The sequence below is a fragment of the Bombyx mandarina genome, chromosome 17 (genome assembly GCF_030267445.1).
Source record: "Bombyx mandarina strain Sakado chromosome 17, ASM3026744v2".
NCBI classification, from domain to species: domain Eukaryota; kingdom Metazoa; phylum Arthropoda; class Insecta; order Lepidoptera; family Bombycidae; genus Bombyx; species Bombyx mandarina.
In genome coordinates, this window is record NC_143223.1 from 5,851,882 (window position 1) to 5,876,939 (window position 25,058).

The 25,058-nt window shown below is 36.8% G+C and overlaps 4 protein-coding genes across 4 annotated transcripts in view; 3 read left to right on the forward strand and 1 right to left on the reverse strand.

The window, feature by feature from the left end:
• Positions 1–2,295: 2,295 nt before the first annotated feature.
• On the reverse strand, positions 2,296–6,621 carry LOC149501117 (uncharacterized). Its single transcript, XM_089734088.1, has one exon. The coding sequence runs from the start codon at positions 3,535–3,537 to the stop codon at positions 2,413–2,415; it is 1,125 nt and encodes a 374-aa protein (XP_089590214.1). The 5' UTR covers positions 3,538–6,621; the 3' UTR covers positions 2,296–2,412.
• On the forward strand, positions 4,885–5,514 carry LOC149501118 (uncharacterized). The gene has a single exon (XM_089734089.1). It carries the CDS (start codon positions 4,885–4,887, stop codon positions 5,512–5,514), a length of 630 nt encoding a protein of 209 aa, XP_089590215.1.
• On the forward strand, positions 5,670–6,627 carry LOC114253182 (uncharacterized). The gene has a single exon (XM_028187946.2). The coding sequence runs from the start codon at positions 5,670–5,672 to the stop codon at positions 6,486–6,488; it is 819 nt and encodes a 272-aa protein (XP_028043747.2). The 3' UTR covers positions 6,489–6,627.
• A 12,543-nt stretch (positions 6,628–19,170) lies between these two features.
• The window catches only part of rho-5 (rhomboid-5), a 186,443-nt gene continuing 180,555 nt past the window's right edge, over positions 19,171–25,058 (forward strand). The window contains exon 1 of the mRNA XM_089734090.1: positions 19,171–20,294. Coding sequence (XP_089590216.1) covers positions 19,789–20,294 — 506 coding nt within the window. The 5' untranslated portion in view covers positions 19,171–19,788. The remainder of the gene's footprint in view (positions 20,295–25,058) is intronic.

The following is a 25,058-nucleotide window of genomic DNA, read 5'->3' on the forward strand; positions in this document are numbered from 1 at the left end:
TATTCCAGTTAGCGATTTTAATATATTCAAACCTAATTCAGCTCTTTTACAAATAACATCAATATGAGTTTTCCACGAAAGATCAAAATCTAGAGAAAGACCAACATATTTTACGAAAGATTGAGCAGGAATAATATCATAATTGTATAAAACTTTAGGGTAATGCAATCCATTTTGGGAAAATAAAATTGCAGAACTTTTGGAAATATTGACCTCAAGTTTTAGGGAATTTGTAAGTAAATCGTAAATATTACGCAAACAACTATTCATAACCGATTCACCACTTTTAATATCATTACAGTTTACATAGAGAACAAGATCGTCAGCAAAGAATAAATGTTTAACAGAATTTGGAATTTTCTTTATGAAACATACTAAACTAAGTATGAATATGAGAGGTGATAAAACGCAACCTTGAGGAGTACCTTTTGTAGAAATTTTAGGACCAAATAAACTAGATTTAATTTTCAAAAACATAGAGCGCTTGTTCAGGAAATTGTACAGCCAGAACAGAACATGTCCTGGAAAGCCTAAAGAATGTAGACTTTCAATAAGGTAGGAATGATCTATATTATCAAAAGCCCCTTTAATATCCAAAAATACCGCTAATGTAAATTGATTATTATGGAAGTTATTTTTAATATCGCCAATCAAACAGCTTAAGTTATCTATTGTACTTTTACCTTTACGAAATCCGTATTGAGTACTTGGTATTAAGTTGTTATTTTCAGTAAACCACTCTAACCTGTTTTTTAACATAGTTTCGAAAATTTTCGAAAAACAAGAAGTTAAAGAAATGGGTCTGTGAGAATTGATACAGTTGGGATCCTTGTAAAGCTTTAAAATCGGTACTACATGTTGAGTTTTCCAAATCGGAGGAATACAGTTGTTTTGCCAAAGATCATTAAATATTTGACATAAAATTTCCTTGGCATACTGGGGAAGATTTTTGATTACTTTATAAGGGATGAAATCAGGACCAGGGGAGGTTTCCTTTTTATTTTCTAACGCAGTCGCAAATTCGCCCATAGAGAATGGGTCTACCAGCCATTGAGCCTCCGGTTTTCCGTGGCTGTTAAAAAAATCTTGTAACTTAGATTCGGAAATTTCATTCTCAGAACCAGCTATCGAATCCAAAAACAAAGATGCATTAGCGGAATTTTGAAAAAAACTTGAAGACGTAGAAATATTATTGAGTTTAGCGTGCTTAAATCTACGAATGTGATCCCAAATAATTTTACTCGAAGTCATTCGATTGAATGATGAACAAAGATTCATCCAGCTTGAACGTTTTATTTCATATAAAGTTCTTTTCTTCAAAGCGTCCAGCTTTTTAAAAATAATATAGTTTTCCATATTTGGATAATGCTTGTACGATAATAAAGCAACTTTGGCTTGTAAAACTACGCGGTCACAATCAGCATTCCACCAAGGAACAGCTTTGGAATAAATCCGTTTTTTGTGCGAGTAACACTTTTTGTCAAAAGTCATTAATATGTCATGTAAAATACTCAAAAACTTATTATAATTTTCAAGAGAGTTATCAGCGAAGCTAAAACTTGAAAACTCACTTTCACATAACTTATTAAATTTTGACCAGTCAATCTTATTAAAATTTATGTTAGCTAAGGAGGTATTATCTAGTGTATCAACTTGATTTATTGAAAAGGTGGTCGGGCCAAAGGAAGAAATAAAAGCATCGTTAAAGACTTCAATAAATAGAGGGAAATGATTACTACTGAGCAAATCATCAAGGACAGAAACTGTGCAACTAGAGCTAAGAGCAGGGGATGCGAATACTAGATCCAATACATTACCTTGTTGACCAAATGGAGCAAAGGTCGTGATTGTGTCATCATTTAAACAAACCAACTCAGAACTTTCCACATAATCATGAAGGGCTTTACCTCTTCTATCATTGACTCTTGAACTCCAGGAAGCATGATGTGCATTGAAGTCACCAATTATTAAATAATTATTTGAAACAAATTTAGAACATGAATCTTTCAATAAATTAATAGTGAACTTACCATTTGGTGGTGGAGGAATGTAAACACATAGAATGTCAAAAGAAAAATTATTAATGTAAACTGTAATTAAAATATTTTGAAAATGATATTGAGAAATTGTGTCTATTATTTTAAATTTATACTTAGAGCGTAATGCAATAGCAACCCCACCATGTGGTTGGTTGGAATCTCTTCTTATAACATTAAATCCAGGTAATTTGATGATTTTATGTGAAGTTAACCAGGTTTCATTGAATAAAATCATATCAACACACTTGTCCAGTTTACTGAGGAAATCTTTAAGTTGATCTAATTTAGGAAATAAACTTCTAGAGTTCCAATGAATGATATTAAACTGACCAACAGAATTATGCATATAAGATTGAGTAGAACTATCCATAATTTATGATGTAAAATTTGTTACTAGCATTTCTTTAATTAATTGAGTAGATATAGGTCCAGAAGGGGATTTAGAATCCTTTTTCTTTAACAATTCTATTAAAGTTTTTGTAATGGTTCTGATGACAATTTCTGAATTGATAATGTCTGAAATTAAAGCCCTACCTTGAGGGGTCTTCGCAGATATAGGTATGTCAGAAGAGGTCACGGGGTTCTTAATAACAGGAGTCTTTAGTATGGCTGCATATGATGTTTGCTTGCCGATGATCTTATTTTTTACTTCAGCAACCTTGGCTGCCTTTACTGAGCAAGAGTAAGAAACTGCAGAATGTGACCCACTGCAGTTGGAGCACTTGAAGATGTTGGGAGTGCTGCACTCCTTATAAAAATGATTGCCTGAACAAATAGAGCAAACTTGAGTGGCTTTACAGGCACCACTTCCATGTCCGAATTTGTAGCATTTGAAGCACTGTAACACAGGTCTAATATAATCCGAAACAGGCATCCAAATATGCTCGTATGTGACGTGATCAGGATGGCTAGACGCCAAAAATGTAACCAGCACAGTTTGCAGTGGCTTGTCACTTCCATTCTCTTGTTTTTTGAAAAATCTTTTTACTCCGAGTATTGTGCATGAAGCTTTTAAATTTACTAAAAGAGATTCTTCGTTCAATTCCACAGGAGCTCGAATAATTCCTTGACTCTCAATGCTATCGTAAGGTATTTTTGCTGTCCAATTGTTTAACTCCATAAAACTTACATTTAATAAAAAAGCGTTGGCATCCCGAGCACAGCCAAAGTAAATTTTAGCAAAAAAGTTCCCAGCAGCTTTGACATACTGGACCCCTTGAATATTTTTTAATGCTTTATTTATTTTTAACAGGTCCATTGGGACTCTGTTATTTGGTTGTGAGATGCTTGATTGAAGAAGCACTGGGTATTCTTTTTTTGTAAGGTCTTCGTAAAGAGCATGGTGGTCTTTAAAAAGACCGCGCTTATTTTTAATGAAAGTCATTTTTATTTTGCGGCTTTCGTCGTATTCAGATGACTTCATTCTTCTTTTTCCCATTATTATGGGAGCGGACACAGGGGCGGAGCTGAAGCCCTCACCCCCGTCGTCATCGTCCATTATTACGGAACACACTTATGAAATATAATTTTAAACTCAAACACAGTGAAAAATTAGGAAACAATGTCGTAAAAAAGGGCTAAAACCAAATAAATTAAAATTAACTTGAAAAAAGCGCCTATTTAGTTTGACGTTCCCGCCCTTTTTCTCCTGCACCGGCGTGTTTGGAGCATAGATGATACAATATACGAAGATGTTTTGAGCTATAATGTGATTTTCCCGCCAGATTGCCAAAATATTGTGTTTTGTTTCATTTGTTCAGTTAGATAGGCAAAGGGAACATAGTCACTACAGCCAAATTCTTTTGTAACAAAAGACCGTGGCCAATTTACACAGAATGGAATAGAATTACTTGAATTTGGTTATGAAATGAAATGAAATAAAAGACTCAGAAGTATGGGCAGCTGATATTCTCGGAGTATTAAACCAGCATACTTTGATTGCTCATCGGTGTTCAGACTTGTGCACTTACATAGATCCTTACACGTTAATAAGACTCAATTGCTATGTTTTTTTTTTTTATTTGCCAAATTTCAACACGCATTTTTTTTTTTTATAACAATCACGCCACGTTAACTGGTCCCGTGCTAAGTTCGTAAAGAACTTGTGTTACAGGTACCAGATAACGGAAATACATATATTTAATATACATCCATAACCCTGGAAAGACATTTATATTTATCATACAAATATCTTCCCTTGGCGGGATTCGAACCCGCGACCCCCTTGTGTAGTGACCATGTCACTAACCACTACACCAGACGGCCGTTAAATCTGAAGAAACATTAAAGTGAATAAAAATGCTTGGTTGCCATTTAATTTAATATTAAAATCAAACTTCGACTTCATAGGCGGGCACAAGGCAGGTGATGGCATTAAATTTCTAATTTGTATGGGCTCTAATTACAATTTAATATCAAGTACTTAAGTTTGTTTACGTAACGAGTGCAATAAAAATAGCATTGAATTGTTACATTTTATGTCACTCAGTTCCTATTAACATTTTGTTAAGAATTGTCGGCGAACGTATCTAGGCTCCGATTTATGAAAGTATGAGTGAACAAATTACAGGTAGACTATATGAGATACTATGGTTTTCTGTTAAAAGGTCGCAAAAGCATGCTCCATTTTCTTTGAGGTTGTCGTAAAAATGTAACAATAGCGACGTAAAAAAGGGACTGCGATTATTATCTCGTTCTAAAAATTAAATGACCTGATGTCCCTTGGTACCGTTGTTTCAATTACACAGATAATTATTTACGGCCGCATATTAAATCTTGAAATTATAATTTCACGCGCGAAGTTTTAAATAAAACAAAACGGTTGAAGCGGAACAGTTCATAAACTATGTTTGTGGTATTCGGTATTCTTTTTATTGTTTCACAATTTCGTGTCGGTGCTCAAGACCAGAGGATGAGTGCAGTTGTTACAGAACCACCATCGCTACCGTTTCTCGACTTATTTGCTGGAGCGTCACACAATTACCCGGAGCCAATTCGAAAGACATATTCAGACTCGAACTACTATGTTTCGTGCCCAAAGTCTGATGCTCTTTCGTCGTTCGCAAATGTATTGGGAAGCGCCGCCAAGATTATGCTGTCGGGTGCAGTTATTGTCACACTAAAACTATTAGCAGGAAAACTAGTTATGGTACCGATTCTCTTCATTCTATTCGTTAAATTAGGCTTAAAAGCTTTTCTTCTTTGGCCTATGATATCGAAAATGATGAAATATATGAAAAAGAAAAAACGACACACTTCGAGAATGATAAGCGATTGCTCGCAAAGAATAGCTTGTGTAATACAAAGGGCGTCACGGAGCTGGAGCAGTAATATAGGAGCTGCGGCGGCATTCTCGCTAATCGATGACCTGGAAGAAGATAGCTCATTCGCCAAAAGTATGTTGACTATTTTCGCCGGCGATAAAGTGGCGCGGTGTATGTCACTAGATTGCAATTCCGGTATCGATATAAGCTGACGTTTTAATGCTTACTAACATCTGCGTATGTAGGACAATCTTGGTCGTTTGCCGTGGCCTAGTTATTATTGCGAATCTTGCAATTAGGATTTTCTTTTTATAAACACATGTCATGTACGACTTTATTCATAATCATAATTACGGTATAATGAAAAATGGAACTGCTCTGTAAGGTTGTGCTGTTGTGTGTGTCAGTAAAACTGATAGATTGCGTGACAGGCGATCCATTTCAAGTGAATATGGGTTATCAGCCGATTCAGGGGCGAACTTCAAACTCTTTCCCGGTCATGGCTCAGTTTCCGACCTACAGGAATTTCATACCAAAGGAGACAAATCAACCTTTGTTACATATCGCAAATGGACCCAACACAAATTCAAATGCTATGCCAGAGAACAGGCAAACAAGTGGCAACGAGCTGACCTTTGACGACTTTTTGGATACATGGGACGACCACTTTCTGGATGATCGTGAACAATTTCGCGCGGCGGCTGGTCGAGATGAACAAACGTATCCATATCCAAACCCACCTGCATACGGCTACCAGTCTGGACATAATTATGGACCTTCAAAGCCGACAGCCTATACACATCCAGCGAATTCAGCCACACCGAAAATCTCTTTATTGAAGCCAGACCTTACAGAACTAGTAAGACCTGTTACCTCAAAAGTGATAAGCAAAGTGAACGGCTTGCTTGGTTTTATATTGGCATTATTATCAGGAACCGTTCCACAAGGTCTCCAATTACAAGGGATGAAAGATTTGCTCATAAACGGCGTCCTACAACCCTTGTTGGCTGCGAAGATTGGTATAAAATCTTTAATTGCAAAATTAATAGTTCCAGTTATAGCTTTGATATTGATTAACGTGGAAGTACTCGTCACTGTTTGGTGGCTGTGGGAGGAATGTCCACAGAGTCCACCACCCGCTCAAGAGACCCAAACTAAACCTCCTCAGTATAACTCATATAGATAGAAACAGGAACGTCAACATTGGCCCAGTTTTTAATTTAAGTTATTATTAAATGTGATTTTAGTACTATTTATTAGTTAATGTAAGTAAGACTGTATACAATGATTAAAGAGTAAATAAAAAAATTAACTAAATTGTAAAATTTTTAGTTTCATTTCAAATTATTCTACGAATATGACATTTAAAGTATTAATCATTCGATAAACAGCAGTAAAAAGAAACTATTTTGATTAGATAGATTACTTATTTATTCTATTTAAATTTTGTAATAATTTTTTTAGCATCTAAATATAATCAAATCAGATAAAAGTATCGTCTTCAAACGAAATTGTTCCAGCCATTCAAGTGAGATCTTAAATTTTACTCATTATTTTATAGGAACGGTACTTACAGTAGGTACTTTTTTACGTTCGTTATCTTTACTAAATCTGAGGGATTTTTACGAATGGATTATAGCTGCTTTTTTTAGTGTTCAAATTGATATCATTATAGCGCATTCTCTTCGGGTTTTGCGAGTTCTAGATAATAATATAATTAAACCTACTATTACAGTTTATCGAAATTTTTTTTATTTTTTTATTTTTTTTATTGCTTAGATGGATGGACGAGCTCACAGCTCACCTGGTGTTAAGTGGTTACTGGAGCCCATAGACGTCTACAACGTAAATGCGCCACCCACCTTGAGATATAAGTTCCAAAGATCTCAGTATAGTTACAACGGCTGCCCTACCCTTCAGACTGAAACGCATTACTGCTTCACGGCAGAAATAGGTGGGGCGGTGGTACCTACCCGCGCGGACTCACAAGAGGTTCTACCACCAGTAAGAAATCGTCCATAATGGACGGTAGTGAGCATAATATTGAAATGCCGACGCATAAGTCGCCCGTGACCACGAAAACTCAAAAGTATTCGAAACGTCCAAAATACTACATATGTTTTTAGGTAAGCGGGATTATGCTTGCCTCTCGTGCGAGAGGTCCCAATAGTGTGTACTCTAGTGATCAAGGTTGCTAATTTTATAAGGTTGTTAATGACTTGTATGACAGTTGCGTTTAAATTGCTTGTTCATCTCTAATAACAAAGACCATTCCAATTACCCCACCTGGCTGAGCCCTTGTTCGTCCACCTGTCCTGGTAAAACTGTAAAGGCGCCACCAGTAATCTCTCAAACATAAAAAAAAAACATTCCTCTGACCTATGAAAAACATATTATATGTATCATGTATTAATATTATTTAAACGATTGATTGTGTTAATTGATTGAACTTGTATATTTGTAAACTTATCTTGAAGATGTCGTTAGTGAGATTCAGGCATATGTTAAATATCTTGTGTTCTATGATGGCTACCCGCAACATCGGTAGGCAGCGGCTTGGCTCTGCCCCTGGCATTGCTGAAGTCCATGGGCGACGGTAACCACTCACCATCAGGTGGGCCGTATGCTCGTCTGCCTACAAGGGCAATAAAAAAAAAACCATCAAGTTTAAAAAAAAACGACCGTGAGTTCATCTGAACGTTTGTATCAGGAGAAAACAAAAATCGCCATTATTTTATCTTATACCTTTAAACGAGCAATTCTTGTATATTAATATATAATTATATAATCTGAATCTCGGAAACGGATCCAACGATTTTCATAAAATTTAGTATACAGGGGATTTCGGGGGCGATAAATCGATCTAGCTACGATTTATTTTCAGAAAATGTTGTTTTATTCGTGTTCTCAATAATCAACTCTTCCCGACATCTATTGGTGAATAATAATACTATTTTTCTTAATTGAGGGCAACTAACCGCTTTAAAGACACAACAAGATGGCGTTATCAAAAAAAACCGGTCATCGTCCAGTAATATTTCTAACTATGAACAGACCCTTTGGAAAATACAGTCAAAACTGATGAAATTACACGTGTCGCCTCGTTAATACCTCCCCCGTTTCAGAGCTTCATTAACATTATCTAATTGTTCGGACTTGGACCGGCTTTTGTTCATGTTCATTAGTCTCGCATTTGTTTTATTGTTTTTCAAATAATCAGGGGCTTATATACTCTCAAATAGATAGGGATTTATTAGGCGTGAGATTAAAACTTCAGCACGTAATTGTAGATCAAACGGGGTAACCGGTCGTTGGACTCTGAAGGGTAACTCTGGGCAAGTGAACTCTGATTTGTGAAACACGATCAGCGAATATTCGAGTTGAATAAAATCTGTAAAACGAAAACGTAGTACCTAATTATATTGAAAATTTATCACCTGCGAAATTATTGTGAGACTTAATATTTAACCTTGGTGTTGTTTCTAGAAAAAGTATCTGAAAAAACGGGATCCGAATGAATAAGATTAAATGAAAATATAAAATATAATTTAGCAATTCTGTAAGTTTAATGTGTAAGAGATATTTAGCACGAAGTGAAAGCATGAGAATCTATTTCGATTAATCCGTACGGCTTACGAGAAACTATGGTAATCGACCGTGTTCGGGTCAATTATTTCAAGTATTTGACGAATAGAACAATGAAATGTCGACCATCGAGCTATGCGCAAACAAATTGCTTTTTATTAACATTTTAAAGGGCGGTATTTGAAAGCTTCTCCCAATTATACTATCTAGGGAAAAAACGGGTCTTTGAAATTTAGAATTCATTCACAAAGTAAAATTTAGGGTTGTTTAATTTGGTTCTTTGCGGGATTACCGTAGTGAAACTTTCCACTGTGAATTTTTCCATAGAATTCGGAAGGAAAAACTAACTACGTTAATTTGATGTTCAGCGGCTATTGTAACCTCAATCCACACGACTTAATACCACTCCGCCAATTTCTGCCGCGAAACTGTAGTGCATGAACATCTATTTAGTAGGTATTTTAAAGTTTGGTACCTGAATAAGCGAATGGAACACTGGAACAGTCTATTTGTTTGATGCATGTACACCGGAGATCTTATTCTTTAGGCCACGAGGGCTTCATCTGTGGGGTAAAAAATTATGATGTATATTTTAATAAGCAAAACAGATATAATTTTAAATTATATGTCGGCTCACGTCAGGGATGACTGAGCGGTAGTTTTGTTATCACTCGTATTCGATTGAACTCAGTTTAGTCAATAAAACTTTTCAATAATAATTATTGAAACTCAACACACACAATTTTCACAATGACAGGATAAACCGACAGTTTCGTTGCACATACCGACAGACCGACTGACTGACTGTCAGAGACTCACTGCTGAGACGGACGGAATCACTGTCTGACACGAATGCCACGACTCTGTCCACGTACCGCCATTTTATACTGTGGCGTTACGTAGTCTACCCTTCATTTTGTGATATTTATCAAAACAACATATACTTAATGTTAATTTTTGATTTAGCCACCCTTCTACATTGTGAGACTTCTTGAATATATTATAACATAAAGGATAATGAAGTCGGTATTCTAAAGCACCTATTGTAAACTCAATTAAACTGGAAGCCAGCTACTATAAAATAAATGAACTTTTTATAATTCAATGAGAATTTCGTGTATGATGGTCTGCTTATTCAAAACTGTAACAAAAGCGTTTTTTTATTTTAAATAATTGCGGGTTGTCAAGTTTCAATTTTAATATCGGTACTGAAAACTTTTTTATTCTTTTTTTTATAATAATAAATAAATATTTATTCACAATCACGCCACGTTAACTGGTCCCGTGATAAGTTCGTAAAGAACTTGTGTTACAGGTACCAGATAACGGATATAAATGTAAGATTTTTATTATACACATACATATATTTAATATACATCCATAGCCCTGGAAAGGACATTTATATTTATCATACAAATATCTTCCCTTGGCGGGATTCGAACCCGCGACCCCCTTGTGTAGTGACCATGTCACTTACCACTACACCAGACGGCCGTAAAACTTGATAATGCTAAAATTGTTTCTAACGCCCTGAGGTTCAATCTATTCTATTTAGACTAGAACTCTGTCCGTGATCTGAATTTGTTTATCAAATTCGATTTTCGATGGTAAAGTAACAAAGCCACTTAACTAATAAGGACGACGGTCAATGAAAACGTTTAAGACATTCACGAACTTCCGCAAACTTAGTTGGATCTTTCGGAATATATCTGGAAGTTAACAAGTTAAACCTCGATGAATGAAAAAAATTATTAATAACTAGCTGACCCGGCAGACTTCGTAGTGCCTCAATCGATAAATAAAAGACCTAAACTTTTGTATAAAATAAACTTAAAACAAACAAAAGGATTTGTAGCTATTTTTATTTAATTCCGAGCATTTTCATATTTATCTTACCTTTTAAACCTTCTCAGGACTTCCGCAAATGATTCAAGACAAAAACTAGCCAAATCGGTTCAGCCGTTCTAGAGTTTTAGCGAGACTAACGAACAGCAATTCATTTTTATATATAGAGCAGATATAAGTAGATTGTGAAATGTGTAAAAAATATTTCCCAATAAGAAGTACTTAATTAAAATTTGAAGTTTTAAGAAAATTAAAAAAAAACACCATTTCCGCTAATTTCTTTTTGTTTAACTTGTTAAACTATGTTTGTTTGGATGAAGTTTTGTAAGCTAAATTAGACCAAATTTCTCAAATAAGTAAAGTCAATTAAGGGGCACATAGCTTCGAACACTTAAGCGAATGTTTTTTTTTATTGCTTATATGGGTGGACGAGCTCACAGCCCACCTAGTGTTAAGTGATTACTGGAGCCCATAGACATCCATAACGTAAATGCGCCACGAGTTTGCGCCGAGTTCTAAGGGTCTCAAGTATAGGTGTCGTGGTGAGGACTGAGTTCCATCAGGCTGTATCAAACATGACGGCACAGTTCGATCAGGGTATCGGAGCGAGCTCATTGTATTATTATCTCTTAATTTTCCAAACGAAGCTCGGAGCGGATCGGCGGATTCGGTCTCATTCTTTTTGAACTAGCCCGTAATAAATTAACGTAAATTAGGTGAATTACAGACTTCGAAAGATGTCGAGCGGTCACTATAAAATAAATTCATGGCAAAGACACATTTTTAAAGCGATTTTTTTTTGTTTTGCTTAGAACGGGTGGACGAGCTCACGTGCTAAGTGGTTACTGGAGCCCATAGACATTTACAACGTAAATGCGCCACCCAGCTTGAGATATAAGTTCTAAGGTCTCAGTATAGTTACAACGACTGCCACACTCTTCAAACCGAAACGCATAACTGCTTCACGGCAGAAATAGGCAGGGTGATGGTACCTGTGCGGACTCACAAGAGGTCCTACCACCAGCAAAGTTCCATCAACAAGTTCTTATTATAAATGCTTTAAGACCAAACAAAAATGTAACTTCATAAAACGTCAAATAAATTCTTCGCGCGAGAAATAACTATGTATGTAAATGAACTAGAATAAAATGTATAAATTTGTGATAAGCAATATACACACACAAATAATATTTATCTATTTTCAACAAGAAAGAAAACTGAGCTTAACAAAATAAAATGAGATATCATCTATGTATTCGAAGTCAAAGAAATAAGCTTTATTAAGGTTATTATTAATTCTTTTTAATTAAAAAAACTACTGGTCGGATCTTGATAAAATTTGCATGGGACCACACGAGAATCACCTTTCAAAATAAAAATTCATCAAATTTGGTTCACCTAGAAAAAAGCTTACTAAACACACATAAAAAAGTCGAGTTAAGAACCTTTTTATTTTTAGAAGTCAGTTTAAAACAAATGTTCGTTTTTTATTAATTTTTCAAGCCATCTGGCCCCAAATTATGAATCCCTGTGTCATGGGTACCAGAGACTGACATACAGGCTTATATATCTTATTTTAGGCAGCAGCTTGGCTCTGCCCCTGGCATTGCTGAAGTCCATGGGCGACGGTAACCACTCACCATCAGGTGGGCCGTATGCTCGTCTGCCTACAAGGGCAATAAAAAAAAAACGTTTTAAATATGTACATATGTAATGAGTACTTCAGAATGAATAAGCAATAAAAGACTTAATTGCGTTTTCTGTTATACTCGTATTATAAGAAAACAACATTTAAATCCTTTAAATCTCTTTTAAAATTAATATTAAAAATTTAATAGTAAATAGTATTATTAATAAACTACACAAAATTGAACTCTCTTTTTACTGAATGACAGACTTCACTGAATGACACTGAAGCAAAGACCTTTTTAAAAACTGAAGAGTTCTAAATAATAAAGCTAAAAAGGTTTTTCTTTACACATCTATATATTAATACGTGAATACGTGAATTAAGCAAAAACTTTGTACCCCTTTTTACGAAAATTGCGCGGACGGAGGAGTATGAAATTTCCAACATTTATAGAGAATATATAGAAGGAGTGCAGAATGCTAATATTTTTTATAAATTATGCATACTTAATATATTAAATCAGTAAAAATAAGATTACACAGACAACCAAGTATTTGACACTCACACTCTTACACACACACACACACACACACACACATACACACACACACACATATATATATATATACACATATATATCTTTGTTTATTGTCAAAGTTTTGTTATTGCTTAAAATCTTTAATATTATTGGTCTAAAGTGTAGTCTTGGCGAAATCTGTGATTATAGAAGTATCATAATAGTCTTTGACAATAGACTGCGGGACCACTAGTCATTCATCATCATTCATCATTATCCTGCCCTTCTCCCAGTCACCTGGGGTCGGCGCAACATGTTTTCTCCTTCCATACTCTTTTATTATATACCATTTCTTCGCTCACTCCCCTCTTGCCCATATCGTCTTTCACACAATCTATCCATTTCTTCTTAGGTCTACCTCTTCCTCTATATCCTTCCACATTCATAGTTAACACTCTCTTACCAACCTCATTTTCATTTCGTCTCATCACATGTCCATACCATCCCAAACGCGCACTCCTCAGCTTCTCTGTCACAGGTGCCACTTTCAGACTTCCTCTAACATATTCATTCCGTATTCTATCCATTTTCGTTACTCCACACATCCATCGCAACATTCGCATCTCTGCCTTTTATCCGCCACTTTTGTTGTCCAACAAGCTGATCCATACAAGACGGTACGCTTATTAAGGTCTTATATATCTTCCCTTCTAGGGGAAGAGGAATGTGTGAGTCACATATGGTGCCCGTGACCTGCCGCCATTTCATCCATCCTGCGTCAATTCTGTGCCTCACAGTACGATCCAGTTCACCGTGGCTTTGGATAATAGACCCTAGGTATCGGAAGTCTTGACATACTGGCAAAGGTGTTCCGTCGAGGGAAATGGGTGTAAAATTGGAGAGACCGCCAAAATCACAGAACAGATGTTCGTTTTTCGATCTGCTGATTTTTATGCCAACAGTACCACCACTAGTATATAGTTAATAATCACCTAGACAAAGAGCAAACAAACCTGTCCATCGAACAATGTTTGCCGAATGCGGGAATCGAACCCACGACCCTCGGCGCTAACTACTGCACCACCGAGCCAGTGAGTATGTTATAATGGGGAAATGTCTTTTCGCATTATAGTATGTATGAACTTGTAATAAAATCTCTTTGGCTATACTATTTGAATCTGGGTCGTTTTGGTATCATTAAAAGTTTAAATTTTAAAGAAGATAATTCCAAATTTAAATTAGGAAAATGTGTGTTAGGAAAATGTGTGATTTTTATTTATTTTTCGTACTGTTAAGATCAGTGAATCTAATGAAGAAATTCGATACATTGTAAAATTTTACTACAAAAAAGGTAAAAATGCAACGCAAGCATGTACGTATGTGTGTATATATGTATCTATTTCGTAAAATAAATTCGCTTGTGTAGAAATATTAATAAAGTTACCTTTGCCCTAAAACGTCATTACGGATTCTCCCGATCCATAAACGGTGCTTTTAGGTACCTCAAGCATCGGCCACCGTCTTCGCCGAACCCGTCGCTTGGAACGAAGGTCTCGACGAGTAAATTAACCCATAGACAGAGTCCATTAAGTTTCTCGCCTGATCTTCTCAGCTACTGGTGGTTGATTCTGCGAAGCACTGTTCTTGCCAGGACCAGTGTTAGCAACACTCCGGTTTGAGCCCCGTGAGCTCACCTACACGTTAAGGAGAAGCTCAAATAGCCTCTCAAGGCTATCAGCATAGAAAAAAAGAAAAAGAAAAAGCTACCACCAACAAATAATAGAAAGTATGTCAATTTGTTGTCTATATACATGGATTGAAGAGGTTGTAATATCCGAGTGGTTATCTTGAGATCGCCGCACCTTCATGCGGCACATTTCTCATTTCAGTCAGACTTCGATGCGGAGACGCGTGTTATCTCGAACAAGTTCTGAATAATACATAACACGTTTGCATAGCAAGTGAGGTGTTTGTTAGGTTATTGCCTAACGAGATTTTACTTTATATAATAAAGTATATGTTCCCTTGGGTAATTTTCCATTGTTCATATTTGAATGCTTTGCCAGAATTGATTTAAGATTTTGAAGTTCAACCGAGAAAAGGGAAAAGACAGAATAAAAAGCTAACATATTATTAAATTATGTAAATGGAACAATTATTACCTAAATTTACACCAAAAATTGGGCACATAAAGTACAGAAGTATAATAAGAAAGTACATTTTTATTATTTAGTTCAAATTTAAAGAGGGCAGAATCGCAGGAGGCTTTTGGTTTCAAATAAAATCGTCTAAGCATTTATTGCTGAAAGCATCGGTATAATAAGTAATAATGGAAATGTTCTCAAATATTGAATATAGTTTGCTACATTTTGATTAATTTTGCTATTAAATCTCAATAAAATAAACCAATCCTCACGATATCATTGTGTAACTTGAATATTTTTTATTTTATATTAGGCTCAAAAACGGAAGTTGTAAAGTAAACATACAAGAGTTTATGTTTATTTTGGGAGAAGCCTCGCGTTTTTGTCTTACAAAATAGTAGGTACATTTTTAGGGTCACAGGGTTGATTCCAAAGATTGGTTCCAAACTTAGAAACTTGCATACATATCGTCGATCGATGACAATACATTAATTTAATTAATTTAGTCTAATGTCTTGATCAGAAAATAAACGTATACTTTAACCTTTATTTCGGTTTGCTGAAACTAAAACTGTAATACTATTATGATAGAAAACAGTTTTAGATTTTTATTTAGTAAGTGGGTTTGTGTAAACCTAATTATTATGTTTTTATAGGCGGTAGTGTCTAGTTCAATATTAAACAATGCACTTACTTACGTTATGCAGAGTGTGTTAAAAACTCTAGAATGTACTTTCCCTACTGTGGGAGTGTTACGATGTGTCTTCCTTCTAGAGAGGCTTAGGAAAATTACTGTACAGTTTTGAAAATAATGAAAGCCGTTTTCGAGGATTTTTTTCTGGAAATTTGTATAACATTTAGCTTATATATTGCATTGATATTAGCATGCAAGCTAATATCTTTGTTTTTGTTTGACCCGTAAACTTCTGTAGCCTCGACAGGCCTGTCGAACACGGCAACGCCTAATAAGTGAATATATTTGTTGTATATTACGTTCTTTACTATATAATTGAAAACATTAAAAAATTAACTGTTGTAAACGACGGTCTCGAAGGAAGTTAGTGGGTGGCATCTAGCTGCTGCTATGGTATTAGGGATTCACGATTTTTATGCCCTTGAAGACAGACGATCATACGGACACCTGATACTAAGTGGTTAGCGTTGCTCATGGACCTTACGTATGTCAGGGGCACAGCCAAGCCTCTGCCGTCGGCTGATCGCTCACTGCAATCCTAGTTTGAAAAATGACATGACATAGCGCTCAAGATACACCATGGAGGGAAGTTTATTACAATGGCAGATAGTGCTGTTTTTTACTGGTGGTAGGACCTCTTGTGATTTCGCACGGTTAGGTACCACCACCCTGCCTATTTCTGCCTTGAAGCAGTAATGCGTTTCGGTTTGAAGGGTGGGGCAGCCGTCGTAACTATACTGAGACCTTAGAATTTATATCTCAAGGTGGGTGGCGCATTTACGCTGTAGATGTCTATGGGCTCCAGTAACCACTTAACACCAGGTGAGCTGTGAGCTCGTCCACCCATGCAAGCTATAAAAAGAAAATAGTGCAAATTATCTCTTGAAATGGATGTATGGACTATGGATGAACGCAGTGGCTCTATGTAATATGGTAATTTACTAAAAATACGAGTATTATGATTAGCCAAGTGAATCGATAATGTTTTCCGTTCACATTAGGCCTATAGTTTTTTTCTGTTTCGACTTAGATCCGGTACAAGAAAAAAATTTACTCCTACCAAAAAATCCATAATAATTTAGCTGCGAAACTCTCAAACGCCGTCTATAAAATAACATAGCATATCGTAGCATAAATTATTTAAAGACGTGAAAGTTATTTAAAGACTGTGGTTTTAGCACTATGCTGTCATGAAAATTCGATGAGCCTAGTTTTATAATAGAAACGTTCTACTTAAGTAAAATTGGGTCAATATTCATGGATAAACAGAGGGTGCACGAACAGTTTATCCCAAAAACTGTGTAATGGTACGGAATAGGTCCTTAACCTATTTCGATGGAGATACAACGTTCAGGGGACGACGACAACCGTTTTAACCCTTCGATAATATTAAAAAACAGATTGTAAGAAAATTAAATAATAATATTCGAGGTTTTTAGTCTTAGACTTTAATCTTTTTAAGATCTATTTTATTGCTTTTACAAGATCGCTTTTGTTTTCAAGAACGACTAAGTTTTTTTTTTACTAAATGAATTCGAACATCGCGTCAATGAGTGCTTTTAATAATAATATGTTTAGGTTTCTTTGTACTGAAATAAGAACAATGGACATCGTTTAGTCGTCGTGGCCAGTACAAGATATCGAGCGATGACATTTCGCTAGGATACAAATAGCTGTTCCAAATTTTTTATTTAAGCACGTAGATTCCTAGTGTTCACAGAGACCACGACGAAACATTGCTTTAAAATCAATTAATTGGCGTGGTTACTGTTATGATGTATTTTGAGGACCACAGAGGTATCAGAACTCTGCCTATTTTTGCATTGAAGTATTTGAAAAGACAGCCGAGAGAAATTGAAAGCGAGACTCGACTAGACTCGATTAGTTCCAGTAAACATTTAACACTAATTGGGTCAAGAACTCTGCGCCCATCAAGTTTTATAAATAAATAAAAAATGTGTGGTGTCGTGAGACACCGGATAGGAACGAAGTTCCTTATTATACAAATATTAGTTTTAAGTTCTATTCGAGGTATAAAGAAAATAAAACTGGAGGTTTCGCAACAACCCACGGTCATTCGGTAACGTGCGAACTTATTGTGGTACACTTCATTCGCGGTTCTTTGCATAAGAGCTAGTGTACTGCACAAACGAACGCTCTGAGATCGTGGTCAATGAATGATAAAAAGATATGTTATTTTTTGTACGTTATTACAAAGTTAAGTCGCACACTGTGTTCATTACTAATTTGTACGTTATTACAAAGTTAAGTCGTACACTGTGTGCATTATTAATAAAAATCTTACGTTACGGACGTTTTTTCCCGGTTAGGGTACCCCTCCGCATTGTTCCATAAGAAACTCCGTTCCAAAAAGAATTCTGCTCATTACTGCCTATTCCTGTAGCGAAGAATCTCTAGCGATTTGTATGATGGGACAGTTATATAACACAATTGAGACTTGGATTTCGTGTCTCAAGATGGTTGGCAGCATTGAAGCTGTGACATTGTGATTTTGCAGTACCTGAAGTATTACCACGCTAGTTGATTTGGTGGTATTACCCGTTACCAGCCAACTAGGTCGGAGTTTGAGCGCTGGAGTCTTCTGGTCAGGGGATTCATTCAATTGATTACACTATAATTCGTGTGCTACGAATCTGGCTTCGATCCCCAGTTGAAGACAACATCTTTATTTATGAAATCTAGTTTTATGTCTAGTAATGTATTTCCAGTAGCCCTAACATAAGAGAAACCTAGGGATTCTTGAATATTGCAAAGAGGAATGAAATTGCAAAGTTTTTCTAAATTTAAACAGTAATTTAGTTGAGCTCTCCGATATTTAGCGAATGCCAGTTCTTACGAAGTCTGCTCGTCCACTGCAAGACGCTCTAGGGTACTGCAAGGTTAAGGGAATACTGTACTAATGTTGTATTAGGTATAAGCTGTAGGAAGCAACTGACTGGTTTTGATAGTTTAAGTTTTTTCGTACTATCACATACGAATCTGAAGGTTTCTCAATCAAGAAAAAAAGAAGGAAATTAGAACTTGTTGTAGCATGTTGTTTTATCCTACTCGATTGTAATTATTTAATTGTAGCAGTCGTAGGCGTTAAGTTATTACCTCTATTTTAATTAACCTATAATCAATAAACCCTAAAGTATTTAAGCAGTCTATTAATAATGATGCTCTTCGCATATAAATTGTGTAAGTCACTGGTGAAATACATAAAGCCTCCTGAAAACGAGCGATGATTTTTACGAGTTTCGAGTTCACTGCCAAATTGGATATTGAGGTTATTTCAATAAAATTCAACCAAATTATGGCTTTGTGTGAACAGGATGCTGAAGGTAAAAGTGGGCTATATGTGAGGTTCGTTTTGCAGTATTATGCTTGTGTTTGTACGTTGTGAAGGCAGACACAGGAGGGGTGCGCGAGCAAACGGCGCAGCGGGTCGGCGTCGATCGGCGCACTGGTCTGACGTAGGCGCGGGCCGGCGCACTCAGCACCACTTCTGCCCCGTGACGGAGCGCCGCCGCGACGCACGTCACCCTCGCAACCCTTCAACACTCGTATTGATATCTACAACACGAACGAATATTTACAAACTGCATAGTGACTGTTCAAAGTGCAAACGTTTATAAAGTTAAAGTGTCATGCGGACATATTGAAATTAAAAAACTCTTGAATATAAACACATAACGGGGAGAATTAGCGCAGGCGCGCCTTCACGCGGACATGTCTACAGCGGCCATCTTGACAGAGGACGCACTTTCGCCTCGCCCCAGCTTAAGATTTTGATCTAAAGCCCCTGAAATTACACAGGGTACAAAGGATGCGTAACGTTCGAAGTTTTACAGCGGGCGCCCTGTGAGGCTGCAGCGCGCCGGTATCGATCCGGTGGCGTTATGGCGTTCGCGAAGTGAATGCGGATATCGGGACCTCGCAGTATCCCTCGTGAGCGAGAGGAGCGTCGGGCCAGTGACAGTGCTAGAGTGGTCGAACGGTATGTGAGAAAGAGTGTCAGCGCGGCTGGGAGCGCGGCCGGGCGGCGGCGGGCCAGGCTGACCGCACGCCATGGGCGAGGAGTACGCGCGCTCTCCGTGCGAACGCTTCCCGACGGCGGGCGCGTTCAGCGTGGCGCCGCCGGAGCGTCTGAGCCCGCCGCCGCCCGCGCCGCTGCCGGACCGATTCTCGGCTTCACCCCGGCGAGTGCGCCGGTGTGCGGAAGCAGAGCGCGCGCGAAGACCACGTTACGTGCCACCAGCGGCGCACGTGCCCGTCGAGAGATACGTACCAAGGCCGCCGGCTCCGCTGCGCCCGCCGCCGCCGGTCTACTGCGGGCTGGCGTGTCGGCCTCCGCCACCAACGACCAGAAAGTGTTGTGGGCCCGTGTGTCGCGAAGATATCGCTGGTTCACCACCACCGTCACGATACGTGGAATACGTTGGAGCGGCTGCAGCGCGAAGACTAGCGTGCACACCTCCGCCTCCACCACCCCCGGCTCTTCAGTTACCGTGCGAGCCTCAAGAGCCACCGTGCTGCGTGCAGGCTCGCAGGCGACCCCAACCACCACATGATTGGTAAGTGATATGTTTTTAAGTACCTTATCAAATTATTCTAACATTAGTCCCTAATGGATTTTTCAGACATTAATCTAGTGGTGAAATATACAATTATAAATTAATTTAATCAAGTCTTCTTTCAATATCATACTTTGATAATTTGGAACATATTAACATTTTAGACCAAATTTAAATACAGAACTTAACTCAAAATTATTATATTGGCCATAAAAATCGCATAATTTAGTTAGTTTTAACCACGAATTAGCGCGATTTGATTGAGTTGAAGCGTATGGTTATGTATAACTCCTGTTCTATTATTAGCGACACGGGTGGCCGATTCTAAAAGGGTTTTTAATAATTCACGGCGGTGCCTAAAGGCTATCGTTATAATTGGTTAATGCCTACATGTATTGTGGATGGAATTGATATCGTGTGATTGATGGAGGTTCAGCTAACGATGGCGTAACGGGTTCGCGTTACGTGCGAACTGATTAGTTTGTACATGTTAGCGATGTTCCCAAATGAATGCTGCTTTTACATTTAGTTGCAATATTTGAGAATGATTTTTAACTGAATCAAGAAACGACATTCTCATTTCGACGGTATTTTTTGTATGTTACCTCAGAAACTTATCAAGATCTGATGAGAAGTTTTTTGTGTTATCACTACATAGTATAAAACAAAGTCGCTTTCTCTGTACCTACATCTGTCTGTCCCTATGTATGCTTAAATCTTTAAAACTACGTAACGGATTTTGATGCGGTTTTTTTTAATAGATAGAGTGATTAAAGAGGAAGGTTTACATTATGTATAATAACATCCATTAAATAGTGGAAAAATCAATAGTAAATTACAGTTTCCGAAGCGAAGCGAGGACTGATCGCTAGTCCTAAATATATTAATTAACTTCGACTACATTTATCATATTATTATTTTATTTTGCAGAAATCAGTATCATTTTTTGTTAAATATTGTATTATTCAGTTTCTAAATATCGTTTATTTAATTAACTTGAACACTGATTTTACTGTCTGATTCATTAAAAATATTATAATGTTTTGGGATAAATTCACCTTTCTATCGATCTCTTTGTGTCTATAAACTAATTAAGAACATTTTAAGTCAGGGAAGGTTATAGTTTAACTTGGGAGACCAACCGGGTAATTATATTTAATTCTATCTACGATTCGTGAAAACATTTTAAGTACCTATGTATAATACTACTCTCGTCATCATCATCAGCCTATAGCAATCCACTGGTAGACAGAGGCCTCTCTAATTGCACGTCACTGAGCTCAACCCTCGGCTTTTCTCATCCAGTTCTTGCCAGCCACATTACTAATAGACTACATTAAATTCTGACTTGGTTTTATAGGAAGTTAAAATCCCAGTAGATTTTTTTTTATATAGCTTAGATGGGTGGACGAGCTCACAGCCCACCTAGTGTTAAGTGGTTACTAAAGCCCATAGACATTTACAACGTAAATGCGCCACCCGCCTTGAGATATAAGTTCTAAGGTCTCAGTATAGTTACAACGGATGCCCCATCCTTCAAACCGAAACGCATTACTGCTTCACGGCGGAAAATAGGCGGGGTGGTGGTACCTACCCGTGCAGACTCAGAAGAGGTCCTACCACCAGTAAAAAATTAAAAAATAGTGTAATTAGTCTATGGGCTCCAGTTTTTACCCATAATTACCAAACTTAAAGTAGGCCGCTAGCTCCTCAAACTATCCACGTAAATGAAAATATCTGTGTTAGATCAATAAGGCATTAAGACTGTTGTTAACAATAGTAACGTCTCTTATCACTGATGTAAATTCCCCCGTAATCGCGTATCGCTCTGATAAGAAACAGGCTTGGTCACTGAATTTATTCACAATGTATAATAGTTCCGCGGTTGTTAAGTCGCTACTAAAAATAATGTCGTTTTTCGGCATCAAAACGTGTGGTTATTGTTTTTGATTTTGCGTGATTGTTTAAGTGTTCTTTGTTCAGTGTTTTTGTTTGTTAGTCATTTCGTTGTGCTATGGAGAAAATACATAAAAAGTAAGTCAGATATCCGTTGATTGAGTCATTAAATTTTCACATAGTTCATGCTTCAAATAGCACTTACCTTGACCTACTGTTTCCTATCGTATTCATAAAAAGTACTTTTGTTTCGTAAATTATGGTCTTAATCTAGTTTCGGGGAATGAAAATTAAATACCTTATCAAAACTACTTTTACGGTTCCATCTCGCATTTTTTATTGTCATATTATTTCCCAAGTTTCGAATACATTATAGTTTTCGTAGTCGCGGTTAAGAGTAAGGTAAACGAGAACAGTAAAGTATTTTTAATTACTAGTGGTCGCCCGGTAGTCGAGATTCGACTATAATTAATTGAAATTATAAGTTTGTGCACTATTATGATTCTATTTTCAAAGACTTACACTTCTATAATCACTACTACACTATAGAAAAATATTAATAAAGACAAACAATATTTAATCTATTCTCAATTTGACCACAGACGTCAAGAATAAAAGTTTGACAATAAATAAATAGTATGCATGCGTGTGTGCGTCAAATACATGGTAGTGTGTGTAATGTTTTCTTTATTGATTTATTGTATCTTTTATGCGTTATTTAAAAAAAAAATTAGCACTGTGCACTTCTTCTCTATATTCTCTATAAGTGTGGAAAATTTCATACTCCTCCGACCGCGCAATTTTCGTAAAAAAGGATACAAAGTTTTTGCTTCACCTATTAATATATAGATATCTACGGCCCACGAAATTGAAGATAATATTATTATAAAACCTGTTATTAGTTTCTCCACAGTCACTAAATAGCAATGATAGTATGAACATATACATATTTGATACGCATATAAAAGTTTACCAGATAATAATGCTATGCATACAGTTGGTTCTATAAAGATGTTCAAGATATCATCTGCAGTAGACTATGAGTTACATGGAATTAGTAAATAAGGAATGAGAACATAAAAAAATACTTAAAAAGTGCCTTAAGATAGTGAAATAAATTAAAATAACTTTCATTTTTTTATTCGATGCGATCTCTTTCAAAGACAAAAGACATTTTTGTGAACGAAAAGTGACCTGAATTTCAAGTCAAATCTTTCGGTCATTTAGTGCTTAGTGAAAGTTTAGGGATAGTTGCGAGTTTTTTTGACATTTTCCATTACACTAAGGAATTTGGGTTCCCGACGAGACTGGGTCGAAAAGTTCCATGCAAAATTGTTCCTTCCCAGAAGGCATTTTCGTAAACTAGATAACTTAGTTCGACTGCGCTGTGTTCATGATTTTTTGTTACGTTTATCTGACAGAAGAAGTTTACTTTTGCTTGTTTGTACGATCGTTTTTTTTTTGAGTCCTTAATTTTGCTACATAATAAGTAACGGCAATGTGGAGTTTCTGTTTTATTGTGGAGCTAAATTATCACGTGGATATTAAAATAATTAATAGCTGTAATAGCTGTTATGGATTTGTAGATTTCAACTTACGTTTTCTTGTACACAACCTTTTAAATTTTACTTAATTTGTACCCTTATATTGTTGGATGCGCAGGTTATTATTAGTGATCGCCCTAGGTTGTTATTAGTGAGTACATACAGTATGTTGTACCAACGCAATTTATTCGTTCTTAAAACTTTGGGGATTTTAACTTTATCAAACGATGTTACTATTAAATTGCGGAGTTTGCTAATGAACACCCGTTCGGTACGTATTATCTGGAGAAAATTGGTACTCGCGAGATTTGAGCCTTAGAAGTGTGGCAACGCTCGATACATACCTATATACAGGGTGTCTTATTCATTAGCCCATGTGCGATTCGAAAATTAATTCATTTCAATCCAAAATAACAGCGATATAAATTAGGTAATAAATATTCGAGATGTCTATAAAAATACAAATGGCTTTTCGGACAAAAGAGGTCTTGGAGGTTAAAGAAATTATCCTTATCCAGGTAAGGAGGCAAAGTGCGTGATTTATTGATAATCGTACTGAAAATGTAGCTCCGTAGCAGAACAAGCGAATAAGGAAGATAAATGAATTACTCACATTTTCATCCATTTGTGTTGAACGTTAACTGAGCGTTTCTTTGGTCGTTGCTTAAAGCGTTGTTACTTTAGTAATAATTCTTTTTTAGCGCTGCGATACATACATACGATAGAAGCGTTCAATGAATTTTGATGTTTCTAATAATCTAAGCACATCACGTGTTGTATCGAATTAAATACTTTTAACTTTGTAATTCACAAATCTTATAATTGCAATCGGAGAGAAGTCACACACATTCATCCCGTCCCAAACTAGGACAACCAGTGCTTTGGAAACCAGAGACTGGAATACGATTAAATAAATAAAAAATTAGATATTAATTAACCAGATTAACACCGAGACAAAGAGCAATCAGACTTGTTTATCACACGAATGTTTTGCCCGATTTGGAAAATAAACTTACGACTCTAGCCCAGAAGAAATAGGTAGGTATTTTGTGTACTTGTGGCGAGACACGCTGCTTTGGGACGACTTAATGCAAGTCCTGTCACTTTATGAGAAGGCAGTCTCCTCCCGGTTATGGTCACAGGGCGACCTAAGGGGGTTGATGCTGCGCCCTATCGGCACTCTAGCGCGCTGGCACCAGGAGGACGGGACGACGCGTCAGCGGCTGCGGCCTGCGATGTGGTCCGCATTGTCGTCGTCGCTGTCGTCGCCAAACATACTGTAGAAGAGCAACCCGGTCGGCGGTGTATCGCGATCCGACCCAAC

Coding starts and splice junctions, on each gene's coding strand:
- LOC149501117 (XM_089734088.1), bottom strand. CDS start 3,537: ATGGACGATGACGACGGGGGTGAGGGCTTCAGCTCCGCCCCTGTGTCC.
- LOC114253182 (XM_028187946.2), top strand. CDS start 5,670: ATGGAACTGCTCTGTAAGGTTGTGCTGTTGTGTGTGTCAGTAAAACTG.
- LOC149501118 (XM_089734089.1), top strand. CDS start 4,885: ATGTTTGTGGTATTCGGTATTCTTTTTATTGTTTCACAATTTCGTGTC.